Source organism: Pseudorca crassidens, chromosome 3 (assembly GCF_039906515.1).
Source record: "Pseudorca crassidens isolate mPseCra1 chromosome 3, mPseCra1.hap1, whole genome shotgun sequence".
NCBI classification, from domain to species: domain Eukaryota; kingdom Metazoa; phylum Chordata; class Mammalia; order Artiodactyla; family Delphinidae; genus Pseudorca; species Pseudorca crassidens.
This window is the reverse complement of record NC_090298.1, coordinates 118,547,805-118,575,106: the sequence shown is the minus strand read 5'-3', so window position 1 is coordinate 118,575,106 and position 27,302 is coordinate 118,547,805. Positions and strand designations below refer to the sequence as shown.

At 58.2% G+C, this 27,302-nt stretch overlaps 1 protein-coding gene across 7 annotated transcripts; it reads left to right on the top strand.

Moving 5' to 3' along the window:
- Window positions 1-221: 221 nt before the first annotated feature.
- PCDH1 (protocadherin 1) lies at window positions 222-26,877 on the top strand. Of its 7 annotated transcripts, XM_067732082.1 has the most exons (6): window positions 1,025-1,243; window positions 9,318-10,180; window positions 13,128-15,323; window positions 20,418-20,637; window positions 21,578-21,616; window positions 22,817-22,950. In XM_067732082.1, the coding sequence occupies exons 1-5, from the start codon at window positions 1,204-1,206 to the stop codon at window positions 21,601-21,603; spliced, it is 3,345 nt and encodes a 1,114-aa protein (XP_067588183.1). In that variant the 5' UTR covers window positions 1,025-1,203; the 3' UTR covers window positions 21,604-21,616; window positions 22,817-22,950. The 7 variants fall into 7 exon arrangements, 5 of the variants coding, with proteins under 5 accessions (XP_067588182.1, XP_067588183.1, XP_067588178.1 ...); XM_067732081.1 differs by lacking the exons at window positions 1,025-1,243; window positions 21,578-21,616 and adding an exon at window positions 222-238 and having other exon boundaries at window positions 22,817-26,877; XR_010942147.1 differs by lacking the exons at window positions 21,578-21,616; window positions 22,817-22,950 and adding an exon at window positions 18,617-18,853 and having other exon boundaries at window positions 20,418-20,548.
- The last annotated feature ends 425 nt before the right edge of the window (window positions 26,878-27,302 follow it).

Here is a 27,302-nt window from a genome sequence, read left to right as displayed (position 1 = left end):
AGACTGGGGCACTTGAAAGCCTGGGGTACCAAACCCTGAGCGAAGGAAAAGGAGTTCCCAGGCTGCTCAGACACCTCTAGATGGCGCCAGAGAGCCAAAACTGAGTGGGAGAAACTGAGTATTGAGTGTGTGAGACACTGCGTGTGACACAGTGTGTGACTCGGTGTGATTGTGACAGGGAGCGTGTGGCACTGCGAGGGCGTGTGACACAGGCCGTGACACTGCTTGGCTTCGCGGGGTAGGAACCCATGTGACTGTGTGAATGTGTGTATGTCACTGGTAAATGTGTCGGGGTCACAGCTCCATGCCGCCCAGAGGGCAGGTGATTGAGGGACCCTCTAATAGCCCGAGCTTAGGCGCGTTACCTCATCCTCACACTTGTACATCTCCCCAGTCCTCATTCTAGAGGAGCCCCCCGGGGCCCGTTACCCTCTCCCTCGCACGGTCCCCTCCATAGCCCCACCCCCAAGACTTGCTGCGGCCACCGACGCTGACCACTCTGCGGCTTCGGCCAGAGGGGGAGGGGTGGACTTCCCCTGAGCGCAGTGAGAAGGGAGGGCCATTCGGGGTGATCTGGGGGTCTGGGCGGGAAGAAGGTGGATCTGGAGGAGCAGATGCCCAGAAAAGAAGGCACCGGGGGAGACATTTCCCGTGCCTCCACTTCCCAGGGGGGCAGGGTAGGGGACAGGTGTTTGAGTGAGGTTAGGAAAGGAATTCGGGAGGGGTCCCAGATGGGGGCACGGGTGGGATAAGTGTAAACTGAAGAGCCAGGGAGGGGGACGGTCTGTGTATACGGGCCTCGGGTAGGGGAGAGATAGCCAAAGGGGTCCTGGCTTTGGGGAGCGGTGCTGGGGTCCCCTCCCAGCAGGACCAGAGCGGTCCCGAGCTCCACCTCCCGGCCGTGTTGGGCGGGGGAGGGGGCAGGGAGGCGGGAGGGAGGCAGGCGGGCGGGCCGGGAGGGAGGGGGAGGGAGGGGGCGGGAGGGAGGGGGCGGGCCCGGCTGTGCTCTCCGTTCGCCGTTGGCTCCGCCACCGCTGCCGCCACCACCGCCGCCTCACACACTCGGGGAGCGGGAGCGCGGCGCGGACGCGAAGCCGCCGGGGCTGCTGTGCCCAAAGCCAGCCGGAGCCGAGCCTGAACCGCAGCGCCAGCCAGAGCCGTGCCGTGCCGAGCCGCAGCCCGGGCCGGGGCCGGTGGCGGCTCATGGACTGCAGGGCCCGCGGCCTGCGCTGCCCACAGGCGGGTAAGGATCGGTGGCGGTGGAGGCGGTGGTGGCTCCCGGCCGGGAGCGGCCATGGCCGGCAGGAGCCGAGGGAGGGGCACTCGGCCGAGCGAGGCCACGGGGGCCCGGTCGGTGCTCAGCGCACCGGGGCTGAGGTGGGGGCTGTTGGGGTTGCGGCTGGGGCACCCTGGCCTCCAAGGTCCGCCGCAAATAGCCGAGCGAGGAGAGCGGGTGCTGGACTGGGCTCCAGCCTGGGCGCCCTGCACCCCGGAGCGCTTGGAGCTGCGGGGATAGGGGGGCTCCAGCCGCGCGAGGGATGGAGATGGCCTGGGGCAAGCCCAAAGCCCCCAGTTGGAAGGGGGGCCGTCCCCGAGGATGTAGCAAGCAAGGACCCTCGTTCACAACGCGCGCGCGCGCACACACATACACACACACACACACACACACACTTGTTGGGCGACCAGCTCGGATCACTCAGGCGCTTCCAGCTCCCCGCGGGCACCCGGAGGGCCAGACCACGGACATATGTACACACATACATACATATGTGCACACAGGCATACCTCCCGCACACCAGCGCCCACTGGGGCACCGTCAGTAGCTTAGAATCTGCTTCAGCTTCTGCACGCTCAGCAGCACGGACACACAACCCGTGGCCATACAAAGCAACAAAACACAACCGGGTGTGACATTCGGCGACATGGACACACAAAAGCAATCTCATGCCCGCACATACGAGTGTCACGACCACAGTTCTCCAGATGAACACTCAAAACCCAGCCCCGCACACACATATTCCTTTAAGGCACACACCCTAACATAAATTATGTTACACTCCTTGGCCAGAACACAGGTACACAACACATGTCTCGCTTGCACCCCTCGACTGCACCCATAAACACAGAACCCAGTGTTTCAGCACACTCCTTGACGGCACACGCCCTAACACAGCAAGTGGCACCCACAGCAGCGCCTCACGGTCACAAACACAGAATCTACTGCTTCACACATCTTAACACTGGGTGTCACACACACCTTCCACCAACAGTGTCACATTACACCTTGCAGCGTATACACACAAGCATACACGCTCTGTCCCTCACCCTCGGAGGCCAGATTCCGTCAGGGGAAGCCGCCGGGCCACCCGGAGAGCCCCTAGAGCCCGTTTCCCCTTAGCGCCGTACAGTGAGTGTAAATTTCGGCCCAGCGGGAACCCTAGGGACTGGCCGGACCTGCTTCCCCGCTGGCGCCTCCCCACCCCCACTCCGGGGCCGGCCGGCCGGGAATTCCCGGAACGAGCTGGACCTGGCAGCCCGCGCCAACCCCTCCTCCCCGGAGCTCCAGGGCCCTAGGTCCCTTTGCAGAGGGTGCAAGCCTTGGGCGGTGTTTGCGACCCTCTTCGGACCATTTAGCTTCGTTCTCCAAACCACCTGGATCCCCAGCACACCTGGGGCCCACACACCTGTGTCCTTCTCACACCTGGGCGTCCTCTCCGCCGGGTCCCGGCTGCAGGCCAGAGTCGTGTGTGCGGGCAAGGCCCTGGGACCAGGAGGGCACGCGCGCGGCACGCGCAGGAGCACAACCGGCAGGCGAGAAGGACTCGCACCCCTTCCCCCCCCCGCAGCTACCCTCGGGAGCCCAGACTTCTGGCCTCAGTTTTTCAGCAGTGGTCGGAGACCATTCCTTCTAGCAGGAAATATTCGGGGCTGCTTTGAGGTCTTTGACGATTGAGAGTGGGGCAAAGCCCCCTTTTTCCGCTAGAGGGTCCGTTTTACGAGAATTTCTCCTCCGGGCCGGGCTCGCTGCTTTGTGATTCCGGCGCTGGCTCCCTCCCCGCCCCCTCACTGCGCCCGCTGCGCGGCTCTAGACGACGCCGGCTTGCGGGGGTCCCTAGGCTGAGGCCCGAGAGGCGGAGGAGGAGGGAGTCCCCGCGGCGGCCCCTGGGGCTGGGGGCACCAGGGACACGCCGGTGAGGCGCGTTCTCACCGCGCCGCGCTCGCGCCTCGCCCTGAGCTCGGGAAGGCCCGGCGTCTCCCTGCTGAAGGTGGGGGTGGGGTGGGGCCGGCCGAGCCGGAGGCTGGCGGAGAACAGCCGCCGTCCCACCTCCCCCGACACACTCTCCCGCGTCCTCTGGGAGGAGATACCCCGCGCGCAGGAGGTGTACGGGGAGCGCCCGCTGACCGCGGCGGTGTAGGCTGAGGTCTGCCACGGCCGGCAGAGTCCAGGACGTCGTGCCGGAAAACGCCGAGAGCCTTCCATTACCTGCTCTGGGCCAACCCTTGGTAGCTGCCAGGAAGGAGAGCGCGCAGAAGGTGTTTGTGACAGCCCAGAGGTCTAGGTGTGTGTGGGGTGGATGGGTGTTACTTTCTTGACGTGGCGGTCTGGGAGGATTGAAATGTGTAATTACGACCAGACCAGGGGATGTCGTGGAATCGAGGAGAGAGGGATGAGAGGAGCCTCCAGAGACTGCCAGGGGCGGGGTGGTAGGGGAGCAGGTCCGGTTTCAGTTCTGGCTGCATTTAGTTTCTTCCCTTCCCTCCCACCCAATCCCCAATTCCAAAAGGGATTTCAGCTGGAAAGGGGGGGTCTTGCTGGTAAGGCGTCCTCCTGGAAGACGGGCTGCTGCTGTGGCTACTTGGTCAGGGGAGCTGGGCTAGGTAGAGATGGTGAGCTAACTGCCGCGGAGTGTGGGTGGAAGGGTCAGGAGAAGGTCTGCAAGGGTGGGGGGAGGAGCTGAGCAGGAGTCAAGGCTGGGGGGGAGAGGAGATGGGAAAGGAGGAGGCCCTTCTGATACGGGTGAGGTCTGCCCCTACCGTGAGAGAGGATAGTTGGTGCTGCAGAGAGAGATTCTTTCAACCATGTATTGAGCACCTACTGTCTGCTAGGGCCCATGGTGGGTGATGAGGATGCAGTACTGTAGTAAGACAGACACCATCCTTGCCTTCATAGGTCTTCCCAACTGGCAGGGGATTGGCTCATTTATTTATTGAACCAATGAGCACCTGCTGTTTGCCTGATGTTGGAAATCAAGTGCTGTCTTCGGTGATGGAAAGCTATCTGTCCTTTACAACGTAATAGACCTTAATGCATCGGCTCTCATTTAATCCTCCCAAATAACTTCAAGAGGCAGGATTATTTCCATTTCACAATATGGAAATATGTTCAGAGAGGTAAAGTCACTTGGCCAAGGTCACACAGCTAGGAAGTGGTGGAACCAGGGTTTGAACCCTGACAGTCTGACTCAAGAATGCAGGTGCCTGGAAACCCTGCAGAGGCTAACAGAGGGTTGTGAAAAAGAAGGGAGAGGAGCTGAGGGCTGTGCACTTATTCACTGTGGGAAGCCTCTGAACAGCTCCACCCCACACAGCCCAGCTTGCTTACCCTCTTCTCCCAGATGTTTGCTGTGTCCCTTGGTGATTTGTGCCCACAGTGGTGGTGACTGTTGTGTAACAGTGCAGGAGTGAGGGTCAGGGCTGACCTGGCCTCTGGGACAGTGATGTCTGCCCCTGTATGTTTCCTCTCTGGCCACAGCATTCAGCAGGAAATAGCCCCTGGTCCCCGAGGTGGACTGTCAATGAAGGTTCCAGGTGAACCCTCAGCACTGTTCTCCTTCCTCCCCAGATGTTGACACAGATGGCGTTTTCCTTGCCCTTCCCTGGACTCTGCCCCCTCACTCCTCACTGTGCTCCTCTGGCCTGAGAAGAATGAGTCACTGCCCCTACTGAGGCTCTGGCTTCTCAGGGTCCTGGGTGCCCAGTGTCGTTAGGTGGAGGTGGGGACACCCCTGCTGGGAAGGCAGCCAATGCCTAGGGAAGGGCAGATAAGGCACTAATCGTTTCAAAGGCTGCTGTCTGGGACTAAGGACTCCCAGCAACCAACCACCAGGACAAAGTTCAGGGATGGTGGGTGGGAGCAGGGGGTAGGAAAGGCTGCCGCACTGCCACTCCTGGCTGTTCTGTCTCTCTCTCTGCATCCTGGGAGGCCTGGGTTCCTTTGGACCTTGAACCCTAGGCTCTCTCTTTCTCTTTCACTCCTTGCCCTGCAGGTTTGGCAGCCCAGGGATTGTGTGTGTGTGTGTGTGTGTGTGTGTGTGTGTGTGTGTGTGTTGGCGGGGGCAGGGAGGGGGGGTGACAGGGGTGGTACATAACAACCACTGATTTGCCTTCCCCCATCCAGCCTTTTCCCAATTCAGTGAGGAGGCATTCTTATTTCTCAAATCCCAACTCTTCTGCTTACTACTTCTGTGACCTAAGGCAATTATTATTTTTGAGCCTCAGTTTTATCATCTGTATTATGGGGAGCCATAAATTAATAATAAATAGTACCCATTTCAGTGGGTTGGGAGGATTCGATGGGAAATGGATGTAAATGTAGTGAAATCTCTCGGGGAGTGTTAGTTGGGTCGATGGTGATAGTGAGGAGAGTGATGATGGTAATAAAGGTGACGATAATAGAATCTATGCTTCTTTCTTAACTCCAAAGACCTAGAGTACCTCAAAGTTGTTCCCAAAAGGTTCCTGACCCTTGCTGCCTCCACCTTGCTGCCTGGGGGTTTCTCCAGGTCCCTCTTCCAGAATGAGAATTCCTAAGGGTGGAGCCAGATAATACTCATTTTAAAGGAACTCTCCAGGTGCTTAAAAGAGCCTAAACTCTCTTCAGCTCTTATTGGGCAACCTACTCTGGGCAACCCTCCCCCAACCCCATTTCCCCCCCAAATTCCACCTTCCTCCCAGGAAACCGCGCCCCCTCCCCGCCCCCAACCTTGCTTGCCTTGGATATTCCCTTTTGGTTTTCTTCCCAACTCAGAAGTTAGATGCCACAATCCTTTCCTGACCCCTAAGGGTGACAGGGTGAGTGAGAGAATGTGTATGAGAGTTAGGGGGCAGGCGTGGGGAGGGGGGAGGGGGGGAATGTGTCACAAGCATGCTACGTTTGTGCTGCCTGGAAGGCCTGAGGGGTTAGAGCCCCTGGTTGTGACCCCAGATGGGGAAGGAAGCCCCCAAGGTCAGTGCTTAATCTGTAGCTCTTAGAGCGGCTACAAATGAAAGTCACCCTGACGGTGCCAGACCACGGACCTCTGAATTTGTAGCCAAAATTTCTAAGTGTTCATTTTTCTTGGAAAAATCTGCGGTGTGGTTTCATAAAATACGTAAAGGGGAATGTGACCCAAAAAGGTTACAAACCGTTGATCTGGAGGGAGGGAGTGGAGGCAGGCCGGCACTGCTTTATTTCTCCTCTTTGTCATGTTTAGGGTAACTCCCAAGTAACCCCCACCCCGCCAAGACTTCCGCACGGAATCGGTGCTCACAGTGATCCCATGTCGTGTGTGTGCTGTGCAAGGGAGGGCAGGACAAGGCGCCCAGAAGGGAATGAGGTTCTTTGGAGACAGGTGTGTTTGGGTTGAGGCTTGTTGGTAAGATGAGCCCAGTGCCAGGTCCATGCAGAGAGAGGGGAAATGGCTGGAGGGTGGGTCCAAATAGAGCATCAGATAGATTCCTCCCTCCTTTAAAGAGATTAAGATTGCAGCTGAGAGCAAACACACACACTAATCTGATAACAGCCTCACAGGCGTTGAGCCTATTAGTGCGAGGAGTGACCTGGGAGGGGCTATGCTTGTGTAAGGAATCTGCATTCAATGACCATTTGCTGAGAGTCTGCTAGGGACCTACACAGAGAAGGATTAAATCAGACCCCAGGGAGTTCTCAGTGGAGTAGGGAAATTGGGCAAGAAAACAAGCAGTGACCATACAGAAAGTTCCAGGATAGGCTGAGCCTGAGAGGTGAAGTAATCACAGTCATTCATGAGCTGTTACTGAGTACCTACGGTGTGCAGGGTCCAGGGCAAGGCCCTGAGGATGTAAACAGAGCAGAGGCCCTCCCAGTCTCCACTCACCGTCTCATAGGAAAGAGAAACAACTCACAGGTTATTTCCCAAACAGCTACCTAACTGCAACTGTGAGTGCTTTGAGGGAGCATTTGTTGAATACTCACTGTGCTAGGCATTTAGCCCACATGATCTCAGACTCCCTAGGAAAGAGGTAGTATTATCCCCATTTTACAGATAAGGAAACTGAGGCTCTAAGTCAATTGCTCCAGCTCACGCAGTCAGAAAGTGGGCAGCTGGGGTTTGCCTCAGGCTGTCTGATGTCACATTCCCTGCTCTTCTCCACCCTGCTGCCTTACATCTGTCAAATGGGTACAGCCCAACAAAAGTGACAAATAGTCCTTGAGTTAGAACCACTGTCAGCTCCACAATGACAGATTGCATCTATCTTGTTCGCCGCTGTGTCCCACTGCCCAGGATAGCGCCTGGAATGTTGTAAGTGCCCAATAAACGCTCACTGAATGCACGAATGAGCACCTATAGTATGCCCAGCTCTGTGAAGGTGAATGGGTGGGGGCTGGGGGATGAGTGTAGGGAGCCCTGTCCCTTCCTTCGGGATGCTCAGAGAGGAATAAGTGCAGAGAACACAGGAATAAGTGCACAATAACTGGGATTGAACAACACGGGCGGGCGGTGTCCCAGGCTGCACAGTGATTCATTGCCATGGGATTGAGACACACAATAAGTGGCTGTGAGTTGGAGGAAGGAGAGGTCACCGAGGGCTGAGGAGGCCTGGGAAGGCTTCCTGGGTGACCAGAACCTGCCTTCAGTGGGGTGGGTGTGGCCTGTGACAGGGCCTGGGGTGGGATTTCCAGGTATGGGGCACGTGCTCCAGGAGCTAGGGAAGGAAGATTGAGCCTGAGCCTCTGCTGAAAATACTGGGCTGAAGATTTTGGATTTGAATAGAAGGGCTGGCCGTGGTCGTGGTAGTGCTGGAGAGGAGGAGGGAGTCAAGACTGGGACTTAGCTGGAGGGTCTGGCTGGGGTCTGCTGATGCACAGCTCAAAGCTGGGGGAGATGGGCAGAAGAAGCAGGCTCTTGTGGTGATGGCGGTGCAGCTTGTGGTTGGCTGGGGCATACAGGGCTCTAACTGGAAGGATTTGGGGGTGGGCGGGGAGAGGCAGGTATGAGATGGGACTGGACCGATTAAGCGGGGGAGGGGCCAGATGTTCACTGAGAGACTGAGCAGGGGTATGGGGAGTGAGCGGTCAGGGCAAGGCTACTGGTGTTATTGGCAGCTCTGTCCCAGTTAGACCTGCTGGGCTCCTAGTTGCTAAGGATAGGCTGGGGCAGCTCCCAATGCCAATTCCAGGGCTAGTCAGCTCTGACCACAGTCCTGACCCCAGTCTTGACGTCTACTCTCTTCTTCCACTTACCTGCCCGTGTCTCTCCTCCCCGCCGTCCCCCACCCTGGTGGAGAGGGAGGGTAGAGGAGCCCCGGGAGCTGTGTGTGTACACACAGGTGTGAGTGCCCAGGGGCATGTTTGTTTGGAAGGGGCTCGGGGAGGGCTAACACCTACTCCACAGCCCTAACCGTTTTCAAGCCTTGACTGGTGCCCAGTCCAAGTTGGCCCTTCACAAGGGCGGGGACATTGGGCACTAGGGTGATTACTGCCAGGAGAAAGGGATCTGAGATGTCCTACCTCCTGTGCGTACACTGACTTGGCATCTCAGAAGGGAGAGGAACGTGACATCATCCCTTCTCCCTGCAGCCAACGTGAGTGGCCCTCAGTGTGGGCAGCTGACGATCCGGGGTCTGGGGAACGTGAGGGTACCTGCGGCTCTCTCCTACCTTGTATGTGGGGGTGGGGGGGTGGGGGGTTGCCCCTGGTCTCGCCCTTCCACTTGCTGTCTCTCCCTATCTCAGTATCAGGGTAATTAGCATGGGTGACTATGGCAGGATGCTGCTGAGAAGGAGGTGTTGGGCAAAGCACAGAGTAGAGAGCAGGGAGGGAGGGAGGGAGTGTCAGGTGGGTCAGGGCGTTCCTTGGGCAGGAACTGCTCTAGACCTGCTCCTCCAGCTGGGGCAGACACCGCTGCTACACCAGCTGTGGGTGAGACTCAGGGTTCTGGGCTCTGTACTAGGGCAGATCTCTCCTGGGAGATCAGTGTGTAGGTGGCAGAGGGGGAGTCAGGGGCTGGCTCTGGGCAGCCCCCAGGGCCTGGGCCCTCCTCGCAGCTGACCCCCTGTTTTGTCTCCCTCGCGTACAGCCCTCCTGATTCTGGAGCCTGCCCGGATGGGGTCCCTGAGGCGCAGCCCAGGCCCTGGGGGGCAACGGTTGCTGCCGCCTGCCTTGCTGCTGGCCCTTCTGCTGCTGCTGGCTCCGTCCCCAGGCCACGCCACTCGGGTGGTGTACAAGGTGCCAGAGGAGCAACCGCCCAACACCCTCATTGGGAGCCTCGCAGCCGATTACGGTTTTCCAGACGTGGGCCACCTATACAAACTAGAAGTAGGCGCCCCGTACCTGCGGGTGGACGGCAAGACAGGCGACATCTTTACCACGGAGACCTCTATCGACCGCGAGGGGCTCCGAGAATGCCAGAACCAGCTCCCTGGTGAGCCCTGCATCCTGGAGTTTGAGGTGTCTATCACGGACCTCGTGCAGAATGGCAGCCCCCGGCTGCTAGAGGGCCAGATAGAGGTCCAGGACATCAATGACAACACGCCCAACTTCGCCTCACCAGTCATCACGCTGCCCATTCCCGAGAACACCAACAATGGCTCACTCTTCTCCATCCCAGTGGCTTCGGACCGCGATGCTGGCCCCAACGGTGTGGCATCCTATGAGCTGCAGGTGGGGCCCGAGGCCCAGGGGCTCTTTAAGCTGCAGGTGGCAGAGGACCAGGACGGAAAGCAGCCGCAGCTCATCGTGATGGGCAACCTGGACCGGGAGCGCTTGGACTCTTATGACCTCACTATCAAGGTGCAGGATGGTGGCAACCCCCCACGCGCCAGCAGCGCCCTGCTGCGGGTCACTGTGCTCGACACCAATGACAATGCCCCCAAGTTCGAGCGGCCGTCCTACGAGGCTGAGCTGTCTGAGAACAGCCCCATAGGACACTCAGTCATCCAGGTGAGAGGCCCCTCCATCTAACTGTCAGGGTGACCCACATTTAGAAATGGGAGCCTACCCCAACCTCGTGAGAGTTCCCTTCACTTAAGGGCAAGATGGCCAAGATGTTGTGGTGAGATCTCTTTTCCCCAGCCCCCGCCTGGTGAGACCTTCCCACAAGCCCACCACACCCCAGCAGGGGATTTACTTTCCTCTGTCAAGCTATTCAGGTGACAGTGACATAGCATATGAACAGTGATCCCCCCATCCCCGAGGCAGACTCGAGCTGGAGAAACCTCTGCAAAGTGAAACCCCCTCCCAAGTCAAACGATATCCTTCTCCCCAGCCAAGTGAGCTGAGCTGGAACAAGTGAACCGCCTTTTGTCCAAGTAGAATCTCTCCAGAGATGAGAATGTCTTCCCAACCAGGGGCCCTTTAGCCACATGCGAGTTTCCTGAGGCTGGAGGACAGAGCCTTGCTTTGCCCATCCCTGACAGTCACAAGAGATCCTTTTAGCCAGGTGAGTCCTCAGAATTCTAGAAAACTGTACACAGATGTCTGTACACCCACCTCCTCCCCTAGGCACAGGGTACCCATGGGTGTGGGGTGCTGGGCACAGTAGGGGGGGTCGGTGGGCTCTGCTGAAGCTCTCAACACCCCTCTCGATGGGAACTGCCCCAGGGGCTGGGCAGCTTGGTGGGGTCAGGGCCTGGGAGAGAGCAAAGAAAGCGTCCCTGCAGACAGGTGGGCGTATCTCCCACTGTCATCTCAGCCCTGGCCTCCTGCCAGCCCCAGCTCCTTTCTCCTTCCCCATGGGCTGAAGCTGTCTGTCTCTGGTATGAGGAAGCTGAGGAGGGCTCACCATCACCCGTCCTGGGAAACCCTTCATCCCAAGTCCTCAAGCTGAAGCAGGGCACGGGGAGGAGTTTGGGCCTTTTTTTAGAGGCTGGTGGACTGGAACCTGTAGAAGAGAGACTGAGAAAGAAAAGGGAGACAGACAGTCGGGGATGGCGAATACTCATAGCCTAGGTGCCAGGTACTGTTCTGAATACATTATGTGTATTATATCATTTAATCTCCACAGTACAATGTAAGCATTATCCCCATTTTGCAGATGGGGAACTGAGCCCACAGAGATTAGGAAACTTGCCTGGTAACCCCCACCTGATGTGTTCAGATTCCACCTTGGCCACATCCAACAGTTTGGCTTCAGAGCCCATGTGTGTAAGAGCTGGGAAGTGGGATGACGCAGGAGAATGGGGCAGAGACAAGGCTACGGGTAGACAGAGCAGAAAAGAGAGGATGGGAGAGAGCCAGCAGTGGGAAAGAGGCAGAAGGAGAACTGAGCAAGATGGGAGGAAAAGAGAGACAGAAGTCAAGACTCAGAGACAGAGACAGAGAGGTGAGATGGCAAGAGAGGCAGACAAGGAGGTGGGTGACCAGTTTAGAGACAGGGAGACAGTGGGGATCATAATGAAAAAGTTGGTGACAGACTGGGGGAACAGGGGGATGGAGGGGCGAGGAGAAACCATTAGAGGGGTGAGCAGAGACCAGGTAGCTCACCAGTGTTTTCACTGACAAAAAAATCCTGATGGGAAGGAAAGGAGACTAGCAGTGGCCTGAGGGCCTGCTAGGTGCAATGCCCAATACTGTGTCAGCACCGATTTTCAGAGCTGGATGGACAAAAAGAGGGATAAATGCTATCTAGGGAGCGCTTGCCATGTGCCAGGCAGTGTTAGGCATTTTTACACTTATCATCCCATTTAATCCTCACCACACCCCCATTAAGTAGGTTCTATCATTATCCCCATTTTACACATTTGTAGACTGAGGCTTGAGGATGTTAAATAATTGGCCCAAGGCCTCATAGTTGGGAAGTGGCAGAGCTGGGATTTGAACCTAGGACTCTTGCTCTGCTCCCCAGAGACTCTGCCAAGTGGCGCCTATCCTGTCTACCCCCTACCCCCTCCTCCCCCGCCCCCGCCCGCACTGCCATCACATTCTGTTGGGCTGTGACCTAACTCCATCCCTCTTGTTGCTCCCTGACTAGTGCTACCTCATGACCGTTCCCAACTGGCTCCTGTTGCCCCATTACCACCCATGTTTGTATAGACTTGGGCCGAGTGTGTGTCGGCCTTGGCGTGGAAGGATGCGCCCACTGCAAAGGGACAGACAGTTCATTGTGTGATGCTGGGAGCCCAGCCCGCTGCCAGCAGGCTCTGTGGGCTGCACCAGCCCCTCCCTCCTGGCCGCAGGCTCGGCTGGATTCCTCAAGTTGATGCCTAGCCAGCGCCAGCCATGGGAGGGGAAGAGAGATGAAACAGGTTTCCCCGGTTTTGACAGAGTGTAGTGACCTGGCCTGGCGGGCTCCCTCTGACCCACATCCCTACCTGGCTCCTTTCAAAAAAGAAATCCCCTCACCTGTGGCCTCCAGAGGGGCACGTGGGTCTCCATTCGTGTGCCAGTAGACACGTGCATAAACATACCTTCTCACGTAATCACAACACGTGTGTGTGCATGCATGCATGTTGCACACATATGTCACGCATACACACCATCTCTACTACTCACACCTTTCCAGCTCTTCGGAAGGGTTTGAAGGCCAGTTTAATCGGGTGGAAGGGCTGCCCTAGCTGCTAATTGGATCCTCATCCCCATATTTGGGTGGTCTAGTATAGGAGAGATAAGTAGAGTTCAGTTCTGCCCTGTCCCATCTCTAGTAGTAGCTTGTAGCACCACTGAGGATTTGTGGGCTGTATCTGTGCTCTTCAGGGAAAGAGATCCGTAATATATGCCAAAGTGTCAGGATTGGGAAAAGGGCAGGGCATGCATGTGCTGCTTTTGGAAAGGGTGCCTTGTTAGATTAGTTGCGTCTGCCGTGCTCGTTGGAAAGGCAGAAATGTGTCGCTTAATTTATCGCCAAACTAACCCAGCCCCGTTTTCCTTGTTTCTTCCCCCTGCCCTGTAGGTGAAGGCCAATGACTCTGACCAAGGTGCCAACGCAGAGATCGACTACACGTTCCACCAGGTGCCCGAGGTTGTGAGGCGTCTTCTGAGACTGGACAGGAACACGGGACTTATCACTGTGCAGGGCCCCGTGGACCGTGAGGACCTAAGCACCCTGCGCTTCTCGGTGCTTGCCAAGGACCGAGGCACCAACCCCAAGAGTGCCCGAGCCCAAGTGGTGGTGACCGTGAAGGACGTGAACGACAATGCCCCCACCATTGAGATCCGGGGCATAGGGCTGGTGACTCACCAAGACGGGATGGCTAACATCTCAGAGGACGTGGCAGAAGAGACAGCTGTGGCCCTGGTGCAGGTATCTGACCGAGATGAGGGAGAAAACGCAGCTGTCACCTGTGTGGTGGCAGGTGACGTGCCCTTCCAGCTCCGCCAGGCCAGTGAGACGGGAAGTGACAGCAAGAAGAAGTACTTCCTGCAGACCACCACCCCGCTCGACTATGAGAAGGTCAAAGACTACACCATCGAGATTGTGGCCGTGGACTCTGGCAACCCCCCACTCTCGAGCACCAACTCCCTCAAGGTGCAGGTGGTGGATGTCAATGACAATGCACCTGTCTTCACCCAGAGCGTCACTGAGGTCGCCTTCCCAGAAAACAACAAGCCAGGTGAAGTGGTCGCCGAGGTCACTGCCAGTGATGCCGACTCGGGCTCCAATGCTGAGCTGGTTTACTCTCTGGAGCCTGAGCCGGCTGCCAAGGGCCTCTTCACCATCTCACCTGAGACTGGAGAGATCCGGGTGAAGACATCCCTTGATAGGGAACAGAGGGAAAGCTACGAGTTGAAGGTGGTGGCAGCCGACCGGGGCAGCCCCAGCCTCCAGGGCACAGCCACCGTCCTTGTCAACGTGCTGGACTGCAATGACAATGACCCCAAGTTCATGCTGAGTGGCTACAACTTCTCAGTGATGGAGAACATGCCGGCGCTGAGTCCAGTGGGCATGGTGACGGTCATTGATGGGGACAAGGGGGAGAACGCCCGGGTGCAGCTCACGGTGGAGCAGGACAATGGTGATTTTGTTATCCAGAACGGCACGGGCACCATCCTCTCCAGCCTGAGCTTCGATCGGGAGCAGCAGAGCACCTATACCTTCCAGCTGAAGGCGGTGGACGGCGGCGTCCCACCTCGCTCGGCCTACGTTGGCGTCACCATCAACGTGCTGGATGAGAATGACAATGCGCCCTTTATCACCGCCCCTTCCAACACCTCCCACCGGCTGCTGACCCCCCAGACCCGTCTGGGCGAGACGGTCAGCCAGGTGACAGCTGAGGACATTGACTCTGGTGTCAACGCTGAGCTGACCTATAGCATCGCCGGCGGCAACCCTTACGGACTCTTCCAGATTGGGTCGCATTCCGGCGCCATCACCCTGGAAAAGGAGCTTGAGCGGCGCCACCACGGGCTGCACCGCTTAGTGGTGAAGGTCACTGACCGCGGCAAGCCCCCTCGCTCTGGCACAGCCTTGGTCCACCTGTATGTCAATGACACCCTGGCCAACCGCACCTTGCTGGAGACCCTGCTGGGCCACAGCCTGGACACGCCGCTGGACATCGACATTGCTGGGGATCCGGAATACGAGCGCTCCAAGCAGCGCGGCAACATCCTGTTTGGCGTGGTGGCGGGTGTCGTGGCCGTGGCCTTGCTCATCGCCCTGGCCGTGCTCGTGCGCTACTGCCGGCAACGGGAGGCCAAGAGTGGCTACCAGGCTGGCAAGAAGGAGACCAAGGACCTGTATGCCCCCAAGCCCAGCAGCAAAGTTTCCAAGGGAAACAAAAGCAAGGGCAAGAAGAGCAAGTCTCCCAAGCCCGTGAAGCCGGTGGAGGACGAGGATGAGGCCGGGCTGCAGAAATCCCTCAAGTTCAACCTGATGAGCGATGCCCCTGGGGACAGCCCCCGCATCCACCTGCCCCTCAACTACCCACCAGGCAGCCCTGACCTCGGCCGCCACTATCGCTCTAATTCCCCACTGCCTTCCATCCAGCTGCAGCCCCAGTCACCCTCCGCCTCCAAGAAGCACCAGGTGGTGCAGGACCTGCCACCAGCCAACACTTTCGTAGGCACTGGGGACACGACGTCCACGGGCTCTGAGCAGTACTCCGACTACAGCTACCGCACCAACCCCCCCAAATACCCCAGCAAGCAGGTAGGCCAGCCCTTGAAGCTCAGCATACCCCGGCCCCCACCCCACCCCTACCACGGGGCCATCTGGACCGAGGTGTGGGAGTAACAGAGCTGGTGTCTCGGGCCTGCCGTGCTCACCAGCCCAAGTCGGTGGTGGGAGGTGGAGCCAAAGATCGGGGGATGCTGGGACCACTGATGACCCTGCTGCCTCACCCAGGCTTGGAGGGTCGGGCCGAATGCAAACTGAGGGTGTGCTCCGTGTCCCCCCCTCCCCCGCTCCGCACTGGGAGAGGCCTGTGGCTTGTCACATTCTGGGACACTGGACCACCCGCTGGGTCCTGCAGGTGGGGACTGATGGGTAGGTGAGCAGAAGGGTTTGGAGGCAGAAGCGGGGAGGGAAATGGAGAAGAAGTCTCCTACAAACGTGGGTCTCTGTCCGAGACCAGCCATGGGTGCTTCTCTAGAGGGGAAAGGGGGAGACCTGGGGTCCTGGTGGGTAACCAGGTGGACGCTCTGTCAGGGAAGGGGGCCTCCCCACTTGTGCCTTCTCTGTGTACTGTGTGTCACCCTCTTCCCCACCCCAGACTCCTGGGGCTGGGCCCCAGTTCCCCTCCCCCAGCCCCAAACACTTCACCCTGATAATAAAGTTCTCTATTTTTGGAGTTTTGGCTTCTTATTTTCCTGGAACTGAGAGAAGGAGCGAGAGAGACTGGAAACAGCCCTTTGTCCGATGTCCTGCCTCACTTTCCCCATCCCTGCTCTTTGTCCCTTCCCCCGTCCCAGACCTGCCCCTCTGCCCCAACCCTATCTTAATTGACCAGGTCCCCCCGCCGCCCCACCATGACCATGTCCATGATTGGGGGAAGTGCTTTCTGAGCAGGCTTCAAATGGAGCTGTCCAGCAGTGTCCCCTTCCCTCACGTTTGTGAGACCTCCCTGGGAATGGCACCCTTTACCAAGAAAGCGGATGGAGATGCACCCAAGTCCTGCCCTTTCTCTGCTGGCTGAGACTTGACCTTTCCCATTTGTGCACATCGGAGCATCTCCCAACAGAGCTCAGACCAGAGCAGCTGGTGGGGGTGGAGTGCAGCCTGGCTGCCTCAGGTGAAGGCAGAGAACCTCTTAATTATACCAGGCACCTTCCCTCGAGGTAAGATCGTCCCAAGTCCTTTTCCCAGCCTATTCATCCCAATACCGCTCAACACCCAGCAATTAGCCTGCTCTGCCCTGTGTCTTCCCACCATGGTCACCAGTCTGGGCTGCCGGGAGGGAGGACCCAGGGAGAGGGGAGGATGTCCCCCAGTGCTATGGACTGACCTGCTCCGTATCCCCACTGCTGACCAGGGCTGAGGCGCCCTATCCGGCCCCCTCCCTTCCCTTCCTTCAGCTCCTTGCTCTGGCCACCCTGAGCTGCTAGCTCTCACTCACTCTCTCTCTCTCCGTCTCTCACTTCTTGCTCTCCTGGGTCTGCCCTGTCTCTGGCTGTGCCTGAGGAGGAGGCTAAAGTCTGGGTGAGGGGCCTCAGGTCCTGGGGGAGTCTCTGAGGCCAGAGGCAACCTGTCTCCATGGTGACTGAAGAGGCTTGAGACACTCCCAGGAGGTCCAGGGTGCCAGCTCTCTGCTCTGATTCCGTCCACAAACTCCCCAATGCCCCGGGGTATCCCCAAAGTAAAAACTCCTAGGGGCTTTGGAGGAGTGGTGCATGGGGAAGTGAAATCTGGTTTCATGCGTTTCCCTTGGACAAATAAGCATCTCTAGGGTCACCTCCAGCAGCTCCTGACCAATCATTCTTTCTCTTTTGTTCCTCTCCTTGCTGCTACCGCCTCTCTCTTTCTTCTGTTCCTTTAGCTCCTTAATCTCTTTTTCTTTCTCAAGGTCTGAGGGATTATCCCTTACTCGGCTCCAGTCCAACCCATCCGTGGAGCCACACTGAACATTCAAACACAACAAAACCACAACACCAGTGTCATCATTAAGACACATAGGCTGAATCCCTACTGTGTGCTCAGCATAGTATTAGACCTTGAGGGAAAAATGGTCACATTTCTACAAGACATACAAGTAACAAGATGAGGCAGTTGAGAATCGTGGTGTCGATTCTCACCAGTGAGAACTGCCACATATTAAAGCTCTTCCCAACTTGTTCTACCACTTCTGCCACGACTTGCTTCCATTTTTTTGAGTCCTTACCAGGTGCAACGTACCATGCTGAGCATTTTATGTGAATTAGCTCATCCACTGCTCATAACTCTTTGTGATGCAGGTCATTTTACAGAAGTGAAAACTAGTTAGCGACGGAGTCAAATTCAAACACAAATCATCAGGAAATCTGATTGCCAGAGTCTGCTGTTTTCCGTTATGCTATAAAAAAGGGGTTCCAAGACTAAGTTCACATTAACCTGTTAAAGGCTCTGCAAAGCCTGCAAGAAGGGAAAACCTGTTAAACTTTGTGTAACTCTGGGTTTTCCAAATTTATTTGACCATGGTGCCCCCTCCCTTTCTTTGAGGCACATAGTATGAGAAAACATGCATAGGACATGGGGGTGGGCTTCTGGGAGGGGAATGAGAACCCTGAACTGGCTCTTCATAAAGTGAGGAGCTGGAGTTGGACGGGAGGCTGAGCCAATCCCGAGGTGAGGCGGGAGTGAGCGAGCGTGACCAAGTCGGAGGCAGGGGGAGGGCAGAAAGGGGATTCTGGCTGGAGTGGAGGGTATAGGAGGGAGCTGAGACAGGAGACTGGAAGACTGTAGGTTGTAGAGGACATAGATGCTTTGCCAAAAGTTCCTTAAGAAGAAGTGGGAGGCCCCGAAAGCTCATGACTTTTGGATGAACTGAGTTTTAGAGAGTTTACTGGAGTGTATGGTGGATTTAAGGTGGGTAGAGGTGAAGGTACAGGACTGCACCTCTAAGGTCTGAGCAAGGATGGTGGAAAAGGGCATGATGGATGGATGGATCAGGCTGACCTTCTGGAGAAACGACCCACAGGACTCAAGGGATAATTGGATATGGGATAAGGATGGGGAGTGAGTGGAGAGCTACCAGGATCCCCAGATAGATATCATCCTTCTGCATCTGGGTGGTAGGATGATGAGATCTTTGCCCATGCAGACACTGAGTAAAGAAAAAGAATTTGGTTTCAGGCATGTTGAATCTGAAGGGTCCATAGGGACGGCCGATTGGAAATAACCAGCAAGGGTCTAGAACTTCTGGACTAGGGTCTGAGAGAGATTTTGGATCTAGGCTTTTTAAGATTTGATAGTCATAGAATGATAGGGAATATTTAGTGTTGAGTATGACCCAACCCTCCATTTTACAGAAAAGAATCATAGGAAAAAGACCAAGTGATGTGCCTAGGAGGCAGGACTGAAGCCTTGGATTACCAGGCACAGGTTCTGCAGGGAGGGAGGGCTGCTGGCTAATGTCTTAAAAGAAAACTGGAAAGAAAAACACCCAACAGCCAGACTGCCCTGTGCCTCCCAGACCCTCCTGGAACCTATTCACTCCATCACCAGGTGGACGTGCTCCTTTACATCCTCCCAGCCCCAAGTATCAGGTCAGTTTTGGGGATCTTGTCTGTCATCACCCAGACCTTTCAGTGTTTTGGATCCCAACGTGGATCTCAAGAAGGGTTGCCTATGCCTGAAGGTGGGGTGGGAGCCAAGGTGGGAAGGCGGCTCCAAAGCTCCCTGTGCTGACAACCTCCCTTACCCCAGCTGCCTTGGATGGCACGGAAATTGTGTAGGGTATCAGGAGGGTGGGTCTGCAGACCTGGGACACCCTCCTCTGGCCATCTTGAGAACCTCCTATTGAGAGTTTTAAAGACAAAGCACCACAAGGTCTTAGAGGATTAGAAGGAGCCTGGAGACTCGTCAGCAGGGCCCTGGGCCTGGGCTGCTCCCACCCCTGGCCCACAGGGGCCCGGGTCTGTGCCCTCCACAACTTCTAATTTCCAGTTGGCAGGAGAACCAGTGGTGGTCCCAGGTGGGTGTTTGGGGGATGGGTTGGTTGTACCGAGTGCCAGGCTGAGGTTGCCAGATCGTCAACCCATGGCAGGCAGGCAGGGCTGCTGTCTGGGAGCAGCATGTCCCTGTTGCCCTCCCTCCACCCCAGTCCCCGCGCCAAGCTCCTAAATCCTGGCTCTACCAAGCCAGCGGCCCCTCCCGGAAGCTCCTTCCTCTTTCCTAGAAGGAGTCTCCGTTCGAAGAAGCCAGCCTTCCGAATCCCTGATGTCTGCTGGGCCCCTCCCCCTATGCCCAGGTCCTCCTGGGCCCTGCCTGCTCCAGTTAATACTGTTTCCTGATCTGGAGGACTGGGGAGTTCCCAGTGTTCTGCTACCCCACCCCCAAGGTGCCCAGGCTCCCTTTCCCTCTTCCCTCCCACCTTTTTCCACTCCCAGGCCTCTCTGAAGGGGAACGCGGTGGGCACCTGGGTGGGTGAGGACTCAGCAGGGAGTCCTGCCTATGGCATTACAGACCAGGGGTGAGGAACAGAAGATCAGAAAGAGGTTAGCACCCCACTGGCTGGAGGCAATGAGAAGTTAACAGAGCAATGAGACAGGTGAGGAGCTGGAGTCTGGAGGGTGCTATTTGGAAATCAGGGAACTGTTCTGGTATTGGTGAGCTGTTGTGGAATTAGGAGTCTGTCCTGCTTTTAGGGAGCTGTTGTAAAAACTGGAGGCTTGCTGGTGTTTAGAGGCTATGCTGGAATTAGGGGAGTTGGCTGGTGTTGTGCTGTTTTGGTGTTGGCTGTCTGGAATTAAACAGAGGCCGTGCCAGTACTGGGAAGCTGTGCTCTAACAAGTGGTTGTACTGGATTAAGCTTATTGTGCTGGCCTGGGAGCTATCATAACACTGGGGCCTGTGCTGTGTTGGGACTTCCAGTGTGTGGTCCTGGCTGTCCGGGGAGCTGACCTAGAATCAAGGGGCAGTCCTCTAGTAAGGTCTCTGCTTTCTGGGGGGGTTCTGCTGTGCTAGGGGGCTGGGCCTCTTCCTGGTTGCTGTTGAGGCCTAGAGGGCTAGGAGCTCTGGGGGTGGGCTTGGCTGGGGCTGTAGCCCGGTGCGGTGGTGGCCCCGTGGCGCAGGCTGGCCGGCTGGCAGTGACACTCCCTCTCCCTGCAGTTACCTCACCGCCGAGTCACCTTCTCCGCCACCAGCCAGGCGCAGGAGCTGCAGGACCCGTCCCAGCACAGTTACTATGACAGTGGCCTGGAGGAGTCCGAGACGCCGTCCAGCAAGTCATCCTCGGGGCCCCGACTCGGTCCCCTGGCTCTGCCTGAGGATCACTATGAGCGCACCACCCCCGATGGCAGCATAGGAGAGATGGAGCACCCCGAGAACGGTGAGGGGACCCCAGGAATGAGTAGAAGCCTGTGAGTGATGACGAGACCTTAGAGGTAGCCTCCATCTCTCGAGCTCTCGTGTATTCAGCAGTAAACACTGTGCTGAGTGCTTTCTGGTATACGTTCATTTAACCTTCGCAACCGCTCTCTGATCTGAGAATTTTATTGTGCCCCCTTTACAGTGGGGGAAACGGAGGCTCAGAGAGGTTGAGTCACTTACCCAAAGTCATATACAGGAAGTGACAGAGCTGGGAGGGATTCACACCCAGGCACCTCTGACTCCAAAGACTTTGAATTCAGCACTACTTTATTCTGCTTCCTGGGAACAGAGACCCTGAGAATGGGGGCCAGAGGGCTCAGGTGGTGGTGAGGGAACTTTGAGGGGATCCTGAGATAATGAGAGCGCAGAGGGCCTTGAGAAAAGGGAAGGGACCCTGGATGCTATGAGGAGCCCAGAGAAGGGTGTGATGATCCCCTGTCGGGAGGAGCAGGAGAGGGTGTGGCTGAGGAGAAGGAGTGGGGAGGCCTGGGGAGGGGAAAGGCTTGTGTGGGCGGGGCTTGGAGGGTGATGGCAGACGTGGGATCTGGGCTGGAGCAGAGGTCAGCGTGGGAATGGATGGGGGGCGTGTTGTTAGAATGTGTGTGTGTAGTGCGTGTGTGTGCGTGAAGGCACCTCTGGTGGCCCGTGGTGGGGAGACTAAATCAGCTTCCCCTTGGGATAGAAAGACTCTCCAGCTTAGAGCTTTCCTCAGATCTCATCCCCTCCCTCAGTCCAAACTCCCCCAGCCCGCCACAAGATGAAAAGTTTCACACCTCACCCCTCAGGCCCAGGGCTCTTGTCTAACCTCCCAGGCCCCAGGTCTCAGAGTGCCCTCCATCCCCACCCTGCCCATCATCGTGCGATCTCACGCCCGTCTCGTCCTTTTTGTGCCCGCGCAGAGCCGGCTGGCCGGAGCAGGCCCTGAGGTGGACTGCCAGGTATGTGGGAGCTGCTCTGGGGTCTGGGGTCTGTGGGACTCGGCCCAGCACCCAGCCCCGCCCACCCAGTGCCCGTGCTCTGCTCCGTGCCACGTTGGGTCCCCCCACTCTGCCCTGAACTGAAGAGCCCCGGAGGGGTTAACAACAGAGCTGTCCCCTCCTCACCTTGCACTGGCAGGAGGCCAAGCCAGGGAGGGTGGTGCCGCTCAGTCACATCCCTGGACGGGGGGGCACCGCCTGGTACTGTCCCCAAGCGAGGGCGGGACAGGGGCAACTGTGACAGGAAGTACTCAAGGCCCAGACGTTCCCATGGAGACCCCCACAGCCCAGCAACCACACTGGCTACTGCTGATGTCAGACAGCCAACTTCTGTTCCCATGGGTGTTCTGGGCAGGGAGCGGGGCAAGGCCAGGGGGGTGGTGGGTGGTGTAGGGGCCGGAGTGAGGCGGGGAGGGGCTGCATGAGTGTGCTTGTGGATATGTGAGTGTGTGCTTCTACGCAAACCCCTGGCTTTGTAGCAGGGCCTTGCTATGCTGGTGTGGGGTGGGGTCCCAGGGCAACTGGGAGCATGGTGAGGCTGGAGGGGGCTCAGAAGGGAGGCATGTGCCCACCTTTGTCTGAGGATAGAGATGCCTGGTGTAGATTTGTGTGTCCACACCTATCTGAGGGTAGGAGTGTGTGTGTGTGTGTGTGTGTGTGTGAGAGAGAGAGAGAGAGAGAGAGAGAGAGAGGAGAGAGAGCAGTAGAGAGAGAGAGAGATTGTGTCTTTAATGAGGATGGGGGTTTCCTCACCCCTATCTGAGGGTAAATGTGCATGTTTCAGCCCGTCTGGAGATAGATGACGGAGTGTGTAGATGGGGTGTGTGTTTGTGCACCTGTCTGAGGGCAGATATGGTGGATGTGTGAGAGGAGAGCTGGAGGGTGGGTGAGGATGGAAAGAATGTGTCTATTTAAGGACAGATTGTGTGTGTGTGTGAGAGAGCACGCATGCGGTGGATGGTGGGAGGGTGTGTGTCTATTGCGGTGGATGGTGGGAGGGTGTGTGTCTATTTGAGGGTGTGTGTGCCTGTGAGCTCAGTGGGCAGGAAGGGGCGTGCACCCCCGTTCCAAGGCGGCATGGAGGCGCTGGTGGGAGGCTGTGGAGCAGAGCTCTGCGAGGCTGCCCTGCCTGAGGACCATCCTCCCGGCTCTCCCCTGCAGACCTGCGCCCTTTGCCTGACGTCGCCATGACGGGCACATGTACCCGGGAGTGCAGCGAGTTTGGCCACTCCGACACGTGCTGGATGCCTGGCCAGTCATCTCCCAGCCGCCGGACCAAGAGCAGCGCCCTCAAACTCTCCACCTTCGTGCCTTACCAGGACCGAGGAGGGCAGGAGCCTGCGGGCGCCGGCAGCCCCAGCCCCCCGGAAGACCGGAACACCAAAACGGCCCCCGTGCGCCTCCTGCCCTCCTACAGTGCCTTCTCCCACAGTAGCCATGATTCCTGCAAGGACTCGGCCACCTTGGAGGAAATCCCCCTGACCCAGACCTCGGACTTCCCACCTGCAGCCACACCGGCATCTGCCCAGACGGCCAAGCACGAGATCTACCTGTGAGCCCCCTTCTGGCCGGCCGGCCATCCCTTCCCCAGCCACCGGCCAGCTCCCAGGTGGGCCCATGCCAGGGCCCCTGCTCCTGACCCCTCTAGCGTGGACTTCCTGGCCAGGGCCCTGAGTGGGGGGGTTACTGGCCTCATGACCACACTGGCCCTTCCCCCATGCAGGGTCCAGGTCTTCTTCCCTCACTTCAGCCCCCAAACCCTAGGGAGCCCCCTCTTCCCCTTTATGGGGCTCCCCCCAGCTGATGCCCAAGAGGGCTCCTCTACAATGACTAGGCTCCGGTTCCTCGACTTCCAGGGATCACCCCCTCACTTTGGGCAGATGGCAGAGTCAAGGGTGGGCAGCACACTTTTAACTCGTTGTGCCCCGCATGGCCAACCAGGGCGGGCATAGGACACCCCCATTCCAGCCCTGCAGCAGGGCTGAACTGGGGAGCCCCTTTCCCTGGGAACTCCCAGAGGAAACTCTTGACCGCCAGGGGCTCCCTGAAGGGCTTTTGTTACCAAAGGTGGGGTGGGATGGCGGTGGGAGTGGGGCGGAGGCCTTGTCTTCCTATACTGCTCCTGGGCTGGCCCACCTGCCTGCCGCATGCCCATGCCTGGTCCCATCCGGGCACCCCCCCTTCCCACTGGTCATGCAGTGTCTGTATATAAGGACCTTGGAATGACGTCCCCATTTCTGCCTGATTTGCAACTTTTCTTGTTGATGTTGTGTTGTCTTGGGGGGGCCCCTCTGGGGGGAGACCTGCCCTGCTCCCCCTCTTCCCTGCCGCAGTGCCCCCCACCCCAGGCCTCTATTGTTCCATGTTGTAAATACCCCTGGGGCTGTGGCAGGATGGGGGTGCAGGCCAGGGAAACAAGGGGGGTGGGGGTGGGGATGGGGGAACACTCGCCTATCAGCAGAGCTGGGCTTTTATTTAATTTTTTTTAAGAATACAAATCTCTATTTTTTTGGAACTGTTGCGCTGTGCCCTGGGGTGGGGGGGATCCCCGCTCAGGCTGGCCCCCACATCCAGACGAGCATCACGGAGGGGCCCTGAGGCTGTGGGGGGCAGCTGGCCGGGGGTGGGGAGACTGTGCCTCTGGCCTGGTTGGGTGAGTTGGGAGCAGGAAGGTTTGCTCAGGGGGTGGCTGGTTGCTGCCCCCAACAGGGGGTACCTGCACCCTGCCCCCTCTCTGCTCTGCACCCCCCCCCCCCAAGCCCCTGCCATGACTGACCCGTCAGCCTGTAAAACCACCATTGCCTTGATCTCAGGGGGTGGGAAGGGCTGCCTTAGGGCACCCTGGGCTCCAGGCCCCCTTCTTCCAGTTGGGCTTCCCTTTGCCAGGGTCAGGGGTCCCGTGGCGTGGGGGGATCGGGGGGCAGAGAAGCCCAGTCAGCCATGATGAGGTGGGATTCTTTTCTTCACCTCAGGGGGCCAGGGTGTGAGGGGCATCCTGCAGAGGCCCCATCTCCCACTGTGGCCATCTCAAAGCCTCAGCCCCTCTTCCTTCCACAAACCCCCACTGCCTTGGCCCATACCTCTCCGGCTCCCCAGGGGCCCAGGCTGGGAGGCTGGAGACTCAGGGTATGGCCCTTGCTTGACTTAGTCTAAGCCTGGGGGTGTGGCCCGAGGGTGGGAGGGGTGGGTACAGGCTGCTGGGTCGTCTGGTGCCTTTGGGAGCTGTGCTGCTGGAGTCTTGACTCCTGTAACCCCAGAGACCCCACCTCCACCCCTGAAAGCCAGGGGGCTGAAGAATCACCTTGTTCTCTGCTCCGTGCCCCTAGCTTGGCTTGGGGTAACAGTGCTGGGAAGGAGAGCCTTGTTAGGCTCGTGGCCCCAGCATACACAGCCCTTCAGTGGAGGGTGGAGGGGGGGTGGTGTAGAGTGGCCTGGGGTGGCAGCAACCAGGTCTAGGGATTGGCCAAAGGCTCCTTTCCCTGGGGGAGGCCCAGGAAGTGGGCTGGGGCTTGTTAAAGAGACAGCCCCTTCCCCCTGCACAAACGGGGCAGGTGCAATAGTGGTGCAGTTGGTAACGTGAGGTGCCCCGCTGGTGGGTCAGTGGCCTCGAGGGCTGTCCTGGGTCCTGGGGGTCAAGATTCTGGCAAGAGGATTGTACAAGGCCCATTTGCTTGGTGGAGAGGGTGGTCCAGACAGGAGGCATTCCTGGGGTCAGTGGACTTCCCCTGGAAGCCCCTGGTGGCCTGGGCACCCTGGCCTGGTCTCGGAGACCCCTGCGCACTGGGTGGAAGGGCAGAGGAGCATTTTGCACAGTGGAGAAGCCAGAAGGAAGGGGGTGGCCCAGGTGGCTGGGAGGGCTGAGAAGCACAGAGGAGGAGCCCTTCCCACAGGCAAAGGCAGAGCCCCTAGCCCCCTGGTTGGGGTTGGGGCACTGAGTCTGTCACCACCTGGGCACTTGAGAGGTGAAACCAAAGGTGGGCAGGGGATGGGTGACAGCACTGGGGACCATGCCTGTTGGTCCTAGGTCTGTGAAGCCCTTCCCCAATGCCTTGTGTCGCGTACAGTTTTATGTACAAATAGGCGACATTTGGCCAGAGGAGACCCCGCTCAAACCCAGCCTGACCCAGTCAGTGTCTTCCTAGAGGGGACCTAGTCTGTCCCTACCTCCTACTTCAGAGCATGTCTCTTGGTAGGGGGAGGGTATATGGGGACATACTTCTCTCCTAGGGTCCCTGAAGCGCGTCTCACATCCTCGGGGGAGGGTCTCTGGGGCATCCCTCACCTCTGGGGGCTCCCTAGGCCCTATCTCTCCCCTTGGGAGTCTCTGGGTGGGGGGGACATGTATTCCCGCTGGGGACCATGGGAGCATGTCTCCCCCGCTACCCAGGCTCTCTGGGGAGCCTGTTGTCCTCCCAGGGTTTCTCGGAGTACTTAAGGCATGTCAGTCTTGGGCCATCTCTCTTCCCAGGGAAGGGGGCTATCTCTGAAGCATGTCTGGGAAGAGATGTTTCTGGCCTTCCCTGCACCTCTTCCCCAGGGGTGTCTCTGACTTGCAGCACTTCGGATGAGACTGGGCAGCTCTGGGCTGTCTTTTCTCGCAGGGGCTCTGGGATACCTCTCTCTCCTGAGGGCCCGGCCTCCGGAGCCATTTCTTCCCTGTGTGGGGCCGTCTCCTGGTGTTTGGTTGGCTTGTGTTGGCCAAGAGAAAGCCTCTTAGGGGGCGTCTCCACGCGGGACTTCTCTGGGAGGGGGGACTGTGTCTCGCCCATGGGGTTCCCGGGCGGTGTGTCTGCCCGTGGGGAGGGGGAGACTGTGTCTCCTCGGGTTATCTGAGTGGGGAGGGGGGCCGTGTCTCTCTCGTGTGTTGGGGGTCGGGGGTCGGGGAGGGGGGTTTTGGGCGCATCGGATGCCCACACTGGGGTCGTGTTTCTCTTGGTTCGTGCCACTTCCCACCGCCTCGCTCCTCCCGGGAAGGGCTCCCGTCCCGCCCCCACTCCACCCCCGTCCCTGGCGCTGCGAGCACAATCCCGTCGATTTGTAATGATTTCTGTCTCTGTCTTTCTCTTTCTCTGACCACCCCCGCCCCCCCACCCCGCCGCGAGCATGCGCAGGCACCTCCCCTACCCCTCCGGTTCGGTTCGTTTCCGGTTTGTTTGCTGAGCTGTCAATGAAAGACCCGTGTAATTATTCCCGAGCTTTACAATAAAAGTGTGAAAACCGGACCCCACTTGGCTTCTTTTGGGCCCTCGGGCCGGCGTCCCGGGGAGAGTGGAGGCTACGTCTGGGGTAGAGACCTTGGAGGGGGGCCGGGGGACGCGGACGGGAGAAGAGGGATCGAAACCCATACTGGGATTAATCGGTTCCACGCAGGGATGGGGGCAAGAGGACGGACACTGAGGACAGACATCTACTTCATACGCCTCAAAGTGGCCCCCGTGCCATCCGCTGGGCCCGATCCTCTCCCGGCAACCCCATTCCCACCGGAGCTGACATGCAGGCTAGGGGTTAGGCTTGGGGGGCGCGCCGCGCTGCGGAGGGTTAAGCTGTGCTGCCTTCTTCCAGGGGGCATGTATCCGTTCACGCACCCCTCATTTAGCAACGAGTTTGAATCGTGGAACTGGATAGGAGAAAGGACGGGAGACATCTG

Excerpts from the sequence above, each read along its gene's own strand:
- PCDH1 (XM_067732077.1), top strand. The coding sequence starts at position 1,204 with ATGGACTGCAGGGCCCGCGGCCTGCGCTGCCCACAGGCGG. Across the intron at positions 10,181-13,127 it reads TAGGACACTCAGTCATCCAG|GTGAAGGCCAATGACTCTGA; the intron begins GTGAGAGGCCCC and ends CCTGCCCTGTAG. Across the intron at positions 20,638-22,816 it reads GATGGAGCACCCCGAGAACG|ACCTGCGCCCTTTGCCTGAC; the intron begins GTGAGGGGACCC and ends TCTCCCCTGCAG.